This window comes from Perna viridis, chromosome 4, assembly GCF_037379345.1.
Source record: "Perna viridis isolate PV_CMFRI_1.1 ecotype Kerala chromosome 4, ASM3737934v1, whole genome shotgun sequence".
Classification (NCBI taxonomy): Eukaryota; Metazoa; Mollusca; class Bivalvia; order Mytilida; family Mytilidae; genus Perna; species Perna viridis.
Genome location: NC_142448.1, coordinates 11,436,464 through 11,451,407, shown reverse-complemented (window position 1 = coordinate 11,451,407; position 14,944 = coordinate 11,436,464). Strand labels below are relative to the sequence as shown.

The window sequence follows — 14,944 nt, the reverse complement described above, 5'->3', positions numbered from 1 at the left end:
AGTATCATTTATCCCAAGTTCTTTGGGGTAGATGCGATGTATCAAATCCCCGAAGTTTGGATTGTTTAAAGATAATACGTCATCTATACAACGGAAACTGAGATTAAAGGATCCAGCCAAACGGTATTCTTTCTTTCGGATTAGATCAGCTATAAAGTCAGCCTCATAAAAAAAGAATAAATGAAAAGTGTACATTTATCTGCTCATTTGTTCATTATTTTAATTGTTAAAGTTCGTGCGAAATTTTGCATTTTTTTTAAAATACAATACAAATACAAATATTTTATTGGCTCAAACTCAGATATAAGAAATGGTTATGGCCCATTATATGCAAAGATATTTAAAACAGCCAGTTGCTGCAAGAGGTAAGGACCAAAATCTTTCCGAATAGCTTAAAGTACACATTTAACACGTCGTTACCTTCACAAGTATTGCATCTATTTATGTATGAATGCTCTACGACCCACGAACAATATTTCCACCAAGTTTTATTATTCTTAAGTTTTACAAAATTAGACCAGGTCAATTTCGTGTACGAAAGAGTGCACCTCAATCCTACCTTTATAGGATAGTGCAACCCTAATTGGTTTGCTCAAAGAATACAAAACAATAAAGAAGTGTGTTACAATTCCAATTAAATTATTAAATTACTTTTTTGTTTGTCCTATTTATGTGAGATAAGGCTATGTTACTTTCATATTGTAAAATGGCAGTTTTCATTAATTGACTGCATTTATTAAAAATATTTGTATGTTTTGTCTCATGAACTTTTTTTTTCATTTTTATTTCTTATTGGCAAACTGGGAAAAATGTAATGTAATCAATGAGGACAGTACATTAAGCAATTTACATAACGAACAGATTCTTGGAAGGGAAATATTTGTATATTTTGTGAACACTAGAAGATATTAATGACATGTTAAAAGGAAAAAAAAACATCATTTACAATTTTCCAACTGAAAAACACCCTTGCTCAGGTTGTTTTCCTAATTTATATCGCACACTGACTAAGACTGAATAACTATTTTTGATAATTTCATGCAAATTTTCTTAGCCAGCAAAAATCAAAGTCATGATCTTAATAATTCACAGAGATAATCACATTCCAAATTTACTCTTAAGCACATGCAAATTTACACACAAGAGTAAATGCATTCACAGGGATGAATTTGCACCTGTGTGTAAATTTATATATATAAAAATAAGTTTGCACATGTACAAATTTGATCATAAGAACAGGGATTAAGATACTCAGGATATCAGTTTCTGTGCATGATATACATATATCCAAGACAGAATGTCTAAAGATCAGTAAAAGTTATTGTAACATAAATTAGGATTTTTCCTTTTTTCTTTTCCTAAATAAATAGGAGAGGAAGGCCAAGTGTGCTCTCACTAGAAATCTTGTATGATATTGCATGAAAGGTCATGTGTTTCCATAGAACTCAACTGGAAAACAACCATGCAATATTCAACCACATTAGCATAAATATTGCACATGGACAACTCCGCCTTTGACAAAAATGACTCCGCGTGGAACAAGAGCACGAGCTACCTGTGTCTGTACATCTCTCATTGGTCAATTATTGATTATTGGGTGTTGTCAATTCATGTTACAGATCATTTAAAGCACCACCTTCCTCATTATCCAAATAGACTTTTGGCCCTGCCGGTTCAAAGTCTATTTGATTAACTTGTAAGACCAGTCTATAAATATAACCTAGAAACTTCTGTCCTTTAAAATAATTGGTTCTCAGAGCACCCATAGTTCTCAGAAAAACATGAGCAGTTATAGTGTCATTTTCAGGACAATTTCCAATAAACATTTTGCACTTTGCTCTACAGTTGTGCCCAGAAAAAAAATTCTTTTAGTAAACTATATCAGCTGTTTTCTTTCTTTTTTTGGGGGGGGTTTTGTTTTTTTCTGTCTTATTATGTTGGTCATGAGACCTGCAATAGTACTTTTAGGTTGAACAATTTGTTGAAATTGGATCCAAATGATTAAAAAGACAAAAAAAACTTCATTATCATATTCATTAATATATTGCACTGGTCCTTAGCATACATTAAATACACTGCACAAGGTTTCAATTTAAAAAATGGATAATTCAGCAAAGAAACACAACTGAACTTCAGAACTGAAGATGTATGTAAGCACAACCACATATTTGAATCATGAACATTGCATATCTTTTGCAACCCTTATTTCTGCAACATTTTAGTGTTACAATCTCAACAATTAGATCAGAAGTTTTAGAACAGTCAAGTTATTGCATAAATAACACTACATCAGGACTGTAAGGCTAAAATTAACAAGACAGTTTTAAACAATTAACTTAAAAATCAATCAAATGCTATAGAGACTGCCAGCAAGGAAATCTAAGGTATAAACCATTAATTTTCCAAAAGTGTTTTTCATAAGCTCATAATACGCAATACATGTACTATGTACCAATAGATTACCAGTTGTGGATAGTTTCAGCACTCTAACAGTTAAGCATTACTCCTGTGGTTCATGTCAAACAACTTAAGACAGGGTTAGTATTGTAGCTACACAATTACATGTAAATATGAATGGAACCCATAAACCACCTTCCTGAATCTCCTCGGCTAGTTTAACTGATCATACGGTAAGCATAATGTCTACATAGACTCCTATCACCAAAATAATCAGTAAAATAAATAAAGACAAAAGCTCTGTAACTTGTTGGTCATTCATCCATGGCTAAAGTATCACATATCACAACTGTCGTACTATCTACAAAGGAAAAACAATCACGTGTTTCAGTTCAATTTCATTAATCCATGTATAATTTTCATTAAATTTTCAATACTTAAAACTGTGGTCAATAAAAAAAAACCCAAGTATTATGGACTGAAAAAGATTCAGAAATCAATCTGGTAAGAATCATTCTAATATCAATTTAAATTTTCTGCCACTATATAATTTTTTCAATTGTTTGGAATGTAAATAATATGGAAGTATGGAGAAACTACTGATATGATAAAGGAGTTCCTAGACAGTGTTAACATCACCCTTGGTTATAATCTGAATTTATCAAAATAAATGAATAAACTTTAAACCCGGGGTCAGAATCCCCTACTTACCAAGGAACTTCTGAAGAGATCAATCCAGTAAACAACAATCTAAAGTTTCGGACCAATCGAATATATGTATCTAATGTTTCAGTGAAGTAGAATTTGAAAATTGTCCAATCAGAATTAAAAGTGACTATGGCAAATTTGAAATCAAATCAAGAATAAAATTTATTCATTCAAGCCTACAGCCATGACAGAAGCCTTACCAAAAGTGCCAACAATGGATCCTGCTGTCCATAATTTTGTCATTTTATAACATCTTAGACAGAAGTTACTAAGGATTTGAATGACTGATTGTTTTAGGATTAAGGACCTTGTAGAGGCACAATGAAACCTGTTGAAACCAAACCCTCAATAAACAGCAAACCTGTCTTAACAGAATTCTGAATAAATGGTAATCCTTTCTTAACCAGACATCTTCTGAACTCCATTACTGCCAGTTTCAATGTATTTTGAACCTGTGTAAACCAAAAACCTGCCTCGAATAAACAAAAACTTCAGTCTGACAAAGGTTCAGTATAAACAGGTTTCACTGTAAATTCATAACCTGTTCCTGTAAATTGAACTATATGGTTATTGGCATGTTGATTACTCATCTACATGGTGATTGGCATGTTGATTACTCGACTACACGATTATTGGCATGTTGATTACTCATAATTATAGTGCAAAGGATATGAAGGATGGATATTTGTGCCTGCAAATCAACGTACAGGTTTATTTTTATGTTCTACGGACAAACACATATCTTCAACCCATTCAAATCAAAACCTCATTCAAAAAACAAAACTTAAGCATATACAGGCAAATATAGCTCCATTGAAGCAAACTTCAAAGCAAGGAAAAACTGTATGCCTTCTTTGAACAAAAAATTACAGCTTGCGAATTTTTGGTATTTGGTATAGTAAAACATTACCAATATTGTTTTAAAAATAAAGACATTGTTTAAAACATTTTCAAACACTTGGAGAATTCTTATAACTCTAAATATATACTAGGTATTTCTTTTTAACTAAAACAATGCCATCAAGTCTAAATTCCAAATAAATATTTGGGTATGTGGTTCCACAGAATAAGGGTGGATAAAGGATCAATTTACAAGCTAAATTAAGAAAAACTAAAAACTACCGGTAAACCTTCAATACACTCACAACACCTAGACATCCACTTTAACTAATAATCACAGATTTCACTGAAACTATAATTCAATGTGTAATTTAACACTGCTACAATATGTACTGTAGTAAAGATTGGTTGTGTGAGATAATTTGACTAGCAATACTGAGGGTCATTCTAATATTTTTTATTTTTGTATCATGACTTGCCACAAATCAATAGTCTTTCTACACATACTGTTCATGGACAAAGGAAATATTGCATCATATGCTTTTCACAAGTTTAGGACCACCATGAAAACATATAAAAACATATGATATTTATATGTTTTAAATAGAATTACACATATGAGAAGAGTTTGGTTTTCATTTGACTTTTGAAAAGGTGATTTCATGTGTTCTAAAAGCACAAAAATATATTTTTACCACAGTGGTCCTAAACATGTTTCCATATGTTTTACAACATGTAAAAACATATGGTGCAATTTTTCCTCTGTACAAGTATGCATATCAGTGGGTATTGATTTTTGTGGCTATTTTAAATTTAATCTGTTTATGAGATTTTTAATTTTTAGATTTGAAAAAAAAGAAACTTGTCTTCCTCAAATAATCATTTTTGCTAGGTATGAAATTCTGCTGTCAGAAACAAAAAAAAATTAAAAAATATCATTACAATTCATAGTACATCATAATAAATAAATAAATGATACTTCATTCACTATTAAACAGCTATTCATATCAGGATTTAACAAAATGTTCTCTACGACATTCCCTACTAGTTTTTCATTTAAAAGACAAATATAGATCATTAGCACAATATTTTCTTAAGATATCTTTTTCTTTTTATTTATTTAATCAATAACATTACAACACTAAAATTTATTACACCATAAAGTTAGTCAAATGTAATTTACCTTTAAATGTCTGAATGCCAATTTGTAATGCTTGTAGTGCTCATGCTGGACATATATGTTTGTCAGAATATTTAATGCTAGAAAAAAATTTTGTAGAAATATTTAAATTATTATTTCTTTTTATTTTTTTTTGGCTTTTGAGTATGCTTGTACAGTTCAATCAGATCCTCTTTACTCTGTACTATGGTAATAAGAGGTTAAGTATTACCTTTTTCTTGACTTAGGTCCACCTATAGATTTGAAATGATCATAATAACTCATGGTAACATCTATCATTAGATCTTGTGTACACTCAGGCAGCTCAGATGTAAATCTTCCTGTAGAAAATCAATTATGTACAAGCTACAAAACTGATGCATTTCTATTAGAGTCTTTAAGCTCATTTCAGCTAGTAAGAACTCTTAAAAAATATGAAAGAAAACCCACATATATACCAAATATTTTTTTTATCTAATTTATATCACAAATAACTAAGAACACCATTCGGATGAAAAAAAAATTGTACCTTTGTTGAAGGATGGTATATAGAATATAGCAGCATACATTTATCTGAGAAATTTCATATCATTTATAGAAACATGTATAATAAGTTTCTTGATATTCTCAGACTAGCATAGCCTCTAGAATAAAAAAAAATACTGGCTGAAAATCTCCAAGGCATCTAATGGAGATACCACATTACAAAAACTTCTAATGCCTTTCAGTATATGATTTCTACCACTACTATTTTTTTATAAACTTTATATACATTAATATTATACAAGTAAATAATTTTTCATTTATTAAGTATACTACTTCACAACTATCTACCTGGAGAGCCAGAAAATACTGTAAAGGGAGGGACAACAGTTTCTGGAGGCAAGACAGTATTATCAGCAATGGCACAACAATCTTTCAAAACACATCTTCTTCCCTAAAAGAGAAAAAATGGGTAAAAGACAGAAATGACTGGGATACAGTAAACAAGTAGTAGAAGTGTGACAGACCTGAAACTGAATTCTATGATATGGATCCCATACTGAAATTGTGTACCAAATATTTAGTGACTGTGTGTTGCTGAGAAAAATGCTACAAAATTATTTTCCCTGCCCGCCATCTGACTGACAACCCAGCCAAAAATAATATGTTACTTAAATAATTAATTTTGTACCATTATACCTTTACCTACCTCATACAGTAAAACCTGTCTAAACTGAACCCCTTCAGGTTTAGACAGGTATTTGGTTTAACACGGTTTAAAATACTTTTAAAGTTGATGTAAAGGGCTTTATGGAAGTTTTTTTTTATTATTATTATTCAGGGTTCGGTTCAGCCAGTTTCAATGTACCATAATGAAATTATAATTTTTCAAGTGATGTAATCTTAAAAGTCAATATAACAACAACTAAAAACGCTTCATACCCAGTACTAATTTTCCCATCAATTGCCCACATGTAAGTAAACTATAAATCTTCCTGAAGAAATTTCAAGTTCACAATATGTATATTTTATAACTGACATTTTTTTATTGTACATGTACATATTTTTTTTATGTACAGATGGACAGAGCAACCACTATAGGGCAACCCCAACCCTTTGTGGAACTTAAACAGCTATTAAAACAATTTTAATTAGACATAAAATTATTTTTTATACCATATATCTTACATTGACACAGAAAAAAGCTAAGTTACTGAAAAATATGAACAGCACAGGTTTCCATTAAAATTTCTTTGTTGATAATATACTTACAATAACACAGTTTTTGCCTATATGAACAAAGGAACCAACTTGGGCAGCATTCACTATGGAATCTTCACCAATAAATACATTATCCCCAATATGAATAGGAAAAAATGCAACTCTACAGAAATTAAAGGAAAAAGGCATTCAAACATTCTACACAGTAAACAAATATCTTAATTGTGATGAAGTATTCGCTAAGGGAAATTTTTCTGACAGAGCGACACAATTCACATTAGGAAGTTACATGTTTTTTTTTTATTAAATAAAAATGACTTAGTGATATCTAATGATTGACTGATTGGATAAAAAAAATACTCTTTGAATAAAGTACAATGTCATTCATTGAAGGACAATTGTTGATCTTGGGCTGATATTCTCATCCCGTTGAGGTTATTGTCTCTTTGACATATTCACCAGACCTATTCTCGTTATATTTTTTTTATATACATGTATGGTTTTCTATATTTAGTTGGAGTAGAAAATTTAATAGAAGAAATGTTCATGTACATGCATGTCCCCCTTCTTTGTAGTGAGAAACCAAAACATATCAAAGACAACAGGTTTTTACATGTAAAATAACTTGTACACGTAAACATTTAACTGAATAAACTATGTTGGGTTCAATTCCAACCAAAGATATACCATTATCATAAAATGGAAAAAAGATCATACACTGCAGATAAAAATAATATACATGTACGTTAATAGATAACATCTTGAATGGGATGTAGAAATATAAATGTATGCACATGTCTTCGAGAATGAAATAAGCTAAAACACAAGTTTTTCACTCCTTTAAATATGTCAAGAACATATCAATGTATTGGAATCAACATTAAAACAAAATACAAAACTACATGAGTATTAGAACCCCAAAATGGATACAGTCGAACCTCGTTAAGTCGAAGTCAAAGGGACCATGCAAAAATGTTCAAGTTATCCAAGGTTCAAGTAATCCAAGGTCGAGGATAAACCGGAAATACTAGTAGTTTGGTCCATGATTGTTTCTGTATTTACACCATATGTTGTATTTGTACATGTACAAAAATGTACTTCACTTTACACGGTACTTCGTATCTATCAACTTAAATTCATACAAATTTTTATTTGTCTTTTATACAGTACCAGTACTTATACAATATATGAACAGTTATAGGGTGTTTATGTATATATAGTAATATCATACCAAACTTACCCTTTACTAAACTTTTTAAATGGGGGTCTAATGACTGCCTTACGACTGACAATACAGTGTCTACCTATTCTAACATTAGCTAAATCTCCTCTGATAACACAGTCTGTCATAATTATGGTCTACAAAAGGGTTAAAAGAAAACATTTTGAGGCTGAGCATCATCCATTGGATAACTACAAACAGGAAATTAGAATGTGTAGGTACATGTATATACAGTTACACTGTACATGTACATAGACTAGGTCCATACAATTGTGAAAAAGTTTTATCACATAAAATATATCTGGCATTATCAATAGAGCAAGGAATGTAACTCTTGCTAAAATTGTATATTTTTTAATGATTTCCTGCTTGTTAAGAAAGATACAAAATGTATATAGACCAAACTGCATTAGTTTTATTGATAATATACATACATGTATATGTATATTCTGCTTTCATTCTATATCTGTTCATGAACATATACAAGACTATTCATTTGTAGATTATGAATTTAAAAAATGACTTGATAATTAATGAAGAACTTGATATCATAATAGTATTGGGAAATAGAATCTCAGGAATAGAAACTCTTGTAAAAAAATTAAATCATATCAACAAAACAATGCTGGAGTAATAAATCTGTACCAATGATAGCCAAGTTATTCCTGTTATTTAATAAATCTGTCCTATTTGCCCAATGATAGCCAAAATATTTCTGTTATTTAATAAATCTGTCCTATTTGCCCAATGATAGCCAAAATATTTCTGTTATTTAAAACAAATTCACACAGGAAATTTCATTGAAGTTTTGCCAGAAATTTTGTCTGCCTATATTTATTCCAATTTAGGCAAGGTTTTTTTTTGCTAGACTGACTGGACTGTGACTTACAATACATTTTAGTGCCCACTTAAATATGAAAATGTACATGTATGTGGTATTCCAAATAATGAAAATAAGTGAACAACATTGTATATGTTTATAAATAAATATAAAAGTTACAGTTAACCATTTACCTTGCCATTGATAACTATGTTTTGACTTCCACACAAAACTGACTGTCTACTGACTTTGTTCCCAGATGCCTGTAGATATAAATGGACTTTCCGATTCTCAATTTATTAAGGTACCATAATACAAGAAAAATTAGACACATCCAGACAATGCCTACTAAGTAGTATATTCACAATAAAAAGTATGTGACCTCAGCCATTATTTTTTTTATTATTTATTTGTACTTGAAAAAAACTGCTAAATGTGTATGATGTTTATTTTGGATTATATCCACGGTGCTGTCAAATGTAGACAATGTTTGCAGCCTTAAATTATTACTGGTGTAATAACCATAAAAAAATTACTTAGAAGACTATCAAGACCCCATTTTAATTAGGAAACCTTGAGTATCAATAACTAAATAATTAGAGTTACTTTTGGTATAAAATTTCATTATATGAGTATTTTTTCAGTTTGATTTTTCCCTTGTAACTTGTGACTTCTGAAGTATCTCAATCTATTACATTTCAATCTAAGCATTAGACATTGCACTTGAATAATACTGAGGTTAGTATTTGGATACTTTAATAAGTTTCAGGATAGATAAATTGTATATAAAAACTATTGGTGGACCTAAAATTTGGGAGAAGGACAATGTATAGATACAAAGTGATGATAGCACTAGAGGTTTTTGATTCCTTTGAATATTGTAGCATGAACAAAATTTCAAAGATTACATAATGTTAAATAAAATTGTAATCATACATTTGCATGTGAAATATTTATTTAAGAACTGTCTTTTTTTCTATGTATGAACTGAATGTCAATCCATATGACTGATCCAACTAAACACACATTGACAATTTTTTTTTTCATCTTTTTTCCAAATTTTTAAACCTGCTCAAAAGTTAATATGCATTTACATTCAAAAACTATATTGACAGAGTATTTATTCTACACTGCTATTATCCCCAAATAATACTCAAATAAAACTGCTTAAAAAAACGATTTCTTTGATGAACAAAAGATTTTCAAAAACTAGACACTTTTTTATCAATTTGATTTGTTTGTTTGTTTGTTTGTTGGGGTTTAACGTCTGAGCAGCAATATTTCAGCTACATTCAGACGATGAACATGAAATTGATGATAAAATGAACATGAAATGATAATGAAATGAAAAAGGGATGGGACACAAGGACAATGGGGTCAACAAATTTTTATTGCCACTGGAAATAGGGAGAGATGGGTAGGGTCGGGCAATTTAGCCTCCTGTGGCGGAGCCCTATGGTTCCTACTCCGGGAGAATACCACAGTAGGGTTCTTTAACGTGCGAGGAACGTGGCATCTTTCCCAACACAGTGCACCACTATGGTTTGCGGTCAGGTTTTCCGTATTATAGCCTGACAACCCCAGCATGTAACACGCCAGGGGTACCCCATTCCACCACCTGGGGCACACATCCCAGTTGTTCTGTGGGCAGAGCGCCCTAGCCCCCGGCTAGGGTTCTGAGCACTATTGAGTCGCCTTTTACGACAAGCTTAGCGCTGCTGCAGGCCTATTCTTTTAACACCTGGACCTGCACGGGGATTATCAATTTGAAATTTCCAACCAACATACATTGTACTTGGTTAAAATAACTGCTCTTCACTTCCTGTTTATCAATGGCAAAATATTAATGATAGGATGGAGAATTTGACTGATAAGAATGTTAAATGGAACATGCTTCACACTTTTTACGCTTCTTGACATATTAATGCAAGAAATAAATTCCCTTAATGCAAATTAATTACTAAATAGCTTTCAAGGTCAAAATGGAGTCATTCAAATCTCCAGTTGATATGAAAACTACATCTAAATTTTATTTGAAGAAATAATAGAATATCATTGAGCTGAATAATTGCAAGAAACATATTTACTGGATATAAAAGAGGTAATGAATGATATGAAAGGAATTACATTTGGACTACATTTTTTGTGTAGTGTTCAGAAATAGTAGGGAAGTTCCAGTGATGGACTGGCAACATAAGGTAATTAGATCCTGAAAGACCAAAACCCCAAAAAAATGAAAACCATACTGTATCTTTGAAAGAGTAGAAATTACTAAAAGTGAGATAATGATTTTTCTGGTGATTGAGTCTAATGAAATGAAGAATAAATGTACGAGATGTTATAGCATGTGAATGCATGATCTCATATACATCATGACTAGGCATGTGCACATCTACATTTTGCTAGTGGCCAGATTAGTGTGTGTTCAAAATAGTACATCTAGTGGCCAAATCAGTGTATGTTCAGCATGGTACATTTGTAGATACCCTGCTAGTGACAAGATTAGTGGGTAATCAGCATGGTACATTTGTAGTCTGTTGATAAACTGCTAGTTGCATGGTAGTTATTAAAAGCACACTTAATGGAATGTGGCCCTCAACTGAACCACTTCTAATGATAGTAATACATGTATTTTCCTTTATTTAAGCAGAATAGCATATTTAGTCTGTGGACTAGTTTACAATATGATCCTGTATATATGTACATAGTAAACAACACAAATCATAAAATACGATTAAAAGTAACAATAAAAAGACAAAAAAAAATAACTACACTTAATAATAATAAATATTAGCAGTAACATTTCTAAAATATTCTAGATATGTTTTTTTGAAACTCTCAGTTGTACAATTTGTAATATTTGCTTGCATATTGTTCCATAATAAACTACCAGATATAATGAATGATCATGATGTTTAAAATATTCCATATGTTCATGGCACTTTCTTTGTAAATATGAATCTCCTTTCAATGATCTCTTTGAACTGAACACAAGAAGTTACATCATACCTGCCAACTTCTGAAAATCTCCTAGGGGTTATGAGTACAACAATTTCATGACATATTTGGAAAAAATAAGGATTCTTGCTGTATTAGCAAACCTCTTTGGCATTAAAGGGCCTTTCTCTAGTAATATATCCCTTCTTGAATTAAAACTAGGGCCTTTTTTTCAGTTGACCAAGTGTTTTTTTGACAATATATGTGTACGTAATATAATTATATATTATTCTATGTGTTAAATACATAGAATTAAATAAGCCTTTTCGTGGTGGTTCCTCCACACCAAATTGAAATTCTAAAGCTTAAATGCTCTAAAAAACAATTAAAAACATTCACTTATTACTACTGTTTTTAAACTACTAGTATATTGTGAACACCTTCCAAATTCTTGAAAAATATGTCATTTAACACACGAAAGAGACTATTGGTATGATTTGCATGGCAAAGATATTGATCTCCCCTATGTAAATGTGTTTTTCGATGTAGTCAGTACAGTTTCACTTTTTACCCTTTGACCTTAAAGACGCTCTTCCATGGAAATGCAAGTCACCTGATCCCAATTCTGTTTCCCAATTGGCAAAATACTGAAAACTTAGTGGCATTCAAAAAAACTGCATCAAAAATTTAAACTACATGCCATGTGTTTATTTCCTCAATGAAATGCAGAAAATCATATCAAAAAGAAAAAATTTTACTGCATTGGCTATCTTTTTATAAAGATAGTACTTATTTTTTCATGATAACCCAATGTAAGTGTGTTGATTATTTGAAAGCCATCATGGTAAGTAATGTAGGTAAACATGGGCAAGTGTTAATTTACATTTTTGCATGCCGTAAGATACAATATTTCAGGTAATGTAACAAATATTCAAGATTGCTGCAATCATATTTTCAAAGTCATCACTAATTTATAGGAATAATATTTTCTTTGACTACATTGTATTGCAAATGCGACATTTTCCCCAAATATACTGTTCTGTTGAAAACATGGGAAAATAAAGACAAATTGAAAATTCTAAGGGCAATACATGTAACTAACTTCTTGAATAACCAAACTTGTAATTCAATAATTGTGTTACACATGTGGCTCTACAAAATTTGGACCTATTAAATTCACAATTGTATAATAGAAATAATTATTTAACAAATGATTGGCTGTCCAAAAAATTGTGAAAGATCCAAATGGGATTCACTTTACAATATTTTTTTATAACCCTAATCAGCTGATTGCTCCTTGGTAAAATTATTTACATGGGGTTAATAATCCAAAGGTGCCCTTACAAAAATTTGCCTACAATGTAATGGATAAAGGCTACTTCATACCTACGGTTGTTTTTTTTCAAATTTGTTTAAAGGTAAATGAAATAACAGAAACAAGACATAAAATCAAGATACTAAAATCGTCAGCCAAGTATGGTGATATGTATCGAATCATGGAGGAGTGGAATTGTTACACCCCTATTAGCCTGTAATAAAACTTTCCCTTACCTGTTTGGATAGCAGTTAACACCTTTTGACTGATTTATGGCTTTTCTCATCAAAGAAATGAAACACAAATTTCAATGTTTAAATTTGGAATTTAATATCTAGATCATTTTATAAAATCACGTTAAGGGTCTAATTTTACCATAAAATTCATGTTAAACCCGCTAAAATCATGTACATTGGCAGGTACAATGTATATTACAACTACAAATTATCAAAAAACTTTATATTTGGGTAAGAAAATAAGCACTATGGCTTCTATAGCCCCTCTCCATCTTTAGTGCTAAGTTTTCTCTTGTGTAACAAAAACTTTTAACTCAGACGTATAGACTTATGTGTAGGTTAGATCAGACATCAGAATTTTTTTCAGTCAGGTTGTGAATTCATGGAACTTGCTTCCTTCCTCTACTGTTGCTATGCCCTCTCAAGAAAGTTTAAAGAAGAGATTGAGGTGCATGTAAGAGGACAGATCGTCAAATACTGCAAAATACTTGTCCCACTGAACTGTTTATACTAGACTCTAGAGGGAAGAATAGCTGTGTTGGAAGATGAGAATGAGATGGTAAGAACAGAGTCCGAGATTGTTCTGACTTCCAAAATTGTACACTACATACTGTTTCAATGTACTCTGCGTTGTTATAAAATACATCTTGGAGTTCCATGACAATTTTGCAGACAGAAATTATCAAGCGGAAGTAAATAGTTACTTCCCTTGTTGACTTTATTTTGTAAAGGGAAGAGTCTTTTGATACACTGAAAAGTGCTAAGTGATAAAATTAGTAAAAAATATCTGAGCATATGCCAAATACAAATACAAAGTTAACATATATCATAAAAAGTGACTTTGATTGTAAGTTCTAAGCATAATTCTATCATCATAGTAAAGTCTTGTAAGAATCAGGCAAAATGGGGGAAAAACAGAAAAATCCATTTTAAAAAACCCATCGATCTGACAATATTATTTCACTAAAGAATGCCCTCTCTTTTTAAAAGACTTTTATTTGGTCATTGCTGATAAATTTTAATAAAACATCAGAAAAATGAGGTTTTTGACAGAGTTATGACTGATTAATCGGAACACCTCAGCCTTTCTAGTTACACAAAAGAAAATTATTTTTTCAGTGTAGCGGAAATGACCAAATAGTTCCGATTGATGACTGATCTGCCCGTGGAATGTTCATTTTCAGTGCATTTCAATTAAATGATTATCAACTTGTTTTACCAAAGGGAAATGGAAAATCTTGTTTTTTTTCCTTGATTCTGATGGTGCAAATAGTCAAATTAAATTTTCAAAATGTGGATTTTTTTAAAAATTCATACCATGTTTCATCCACTGCCTGATTCTTGCAGAGACTGACACTTCGCCTAATTTCTGTCTTCATCACCATCTAGAATCATTTAAAATTGTTCTTCTTACTAACACACACACACACACACACACACACACAATATTGAGCTTAATTTCTATACACCAATCAAAGTAGATCTAGAACTAGAACATTAGAATTTTTAATCTTGAATTTTCTTGGATTTAATGAAAAACACTGTGTTTGAAAGAGAAGAGACACATGTACTGTTACACGTAATAGATTTAAATCCCACATTTTTT

The 14,944-nt window shown here is 31.0% G+C and overlaps 1 protein-coding gene across 4 annotated transcripts; it reads right to left on the bottom strand.

The window, feature by feature from the left end:
- Positions 1 to 267: 267 nt before the first annotated feature.
- Positions 268 to 14,055, bottom strand: LOC148618853 (dynactin subunit 5-like). Of its 4 annotated transcripts, none has more exons than XM_088578150.1 (8): positions 13,950 to 14,055; positions 9,045 to 9,113; positions 8,049 to 8,167; positions 6,860 to 6,971; positions 5,939 to 6,041; positions 5,337 to 5,445; positions 4,228 to 4,297; positions 268 to 2,758 (listed from the first exon to the last, which is right to left on the bottom strand). In XM_088578150.1, the coding sequence occupies exons 1-7, from the start codon at positions 13,995 to 13,997 to the stop codon at positions 4,273 to 4,275; spliced, it is 585 nt and encodes a 194-aa protein (XP_088434276.1). In that variant the 5' UTR covers positions 13,998 to 14,055; the 3' UTR covers positions 268 to 2,758; positions 4,228 to 4,272. The 4 variants fall into 4 exon arrangements, with proteins under 4 accessions (XP_088434276.1, XP_088434275.1, XP_088434277.1 ...); XM_088578149.1 differs by having other exon boundaries at positions 4,251 to 4,297; XM_088578151.1 differs by lacking the exon at positions 4,228 to 4,297.
- Between the last annotated feature and the right edge of the window lie 889 nt (positions 14,056 to 14,944).

Bases quoted from the DNA above. Each gene is read 5' to 3' on its own strand.
- LOC148618853 (XM_088578150.1), bottom strand. From the start codon at position 13,997: ATGGAACTCCAAGATGTATTTTATAACAACGCAGAGTACATTGAAACA. The intron at 6,042-6,859 runs GTAAGTATATTA...TTTCTCTTTTAG, and splicing joins TAGGCAAAAACTGTGTTATT to GGAAGAAGATGTGTTTTGAA. The intron at 4,298-5,336 runs GTAATACTTAAC...ATTGAATTATAG, and splicing joins GGACCTAAGTCAAGAAAAAG to TTTCAGTGAAATCTGTGATT.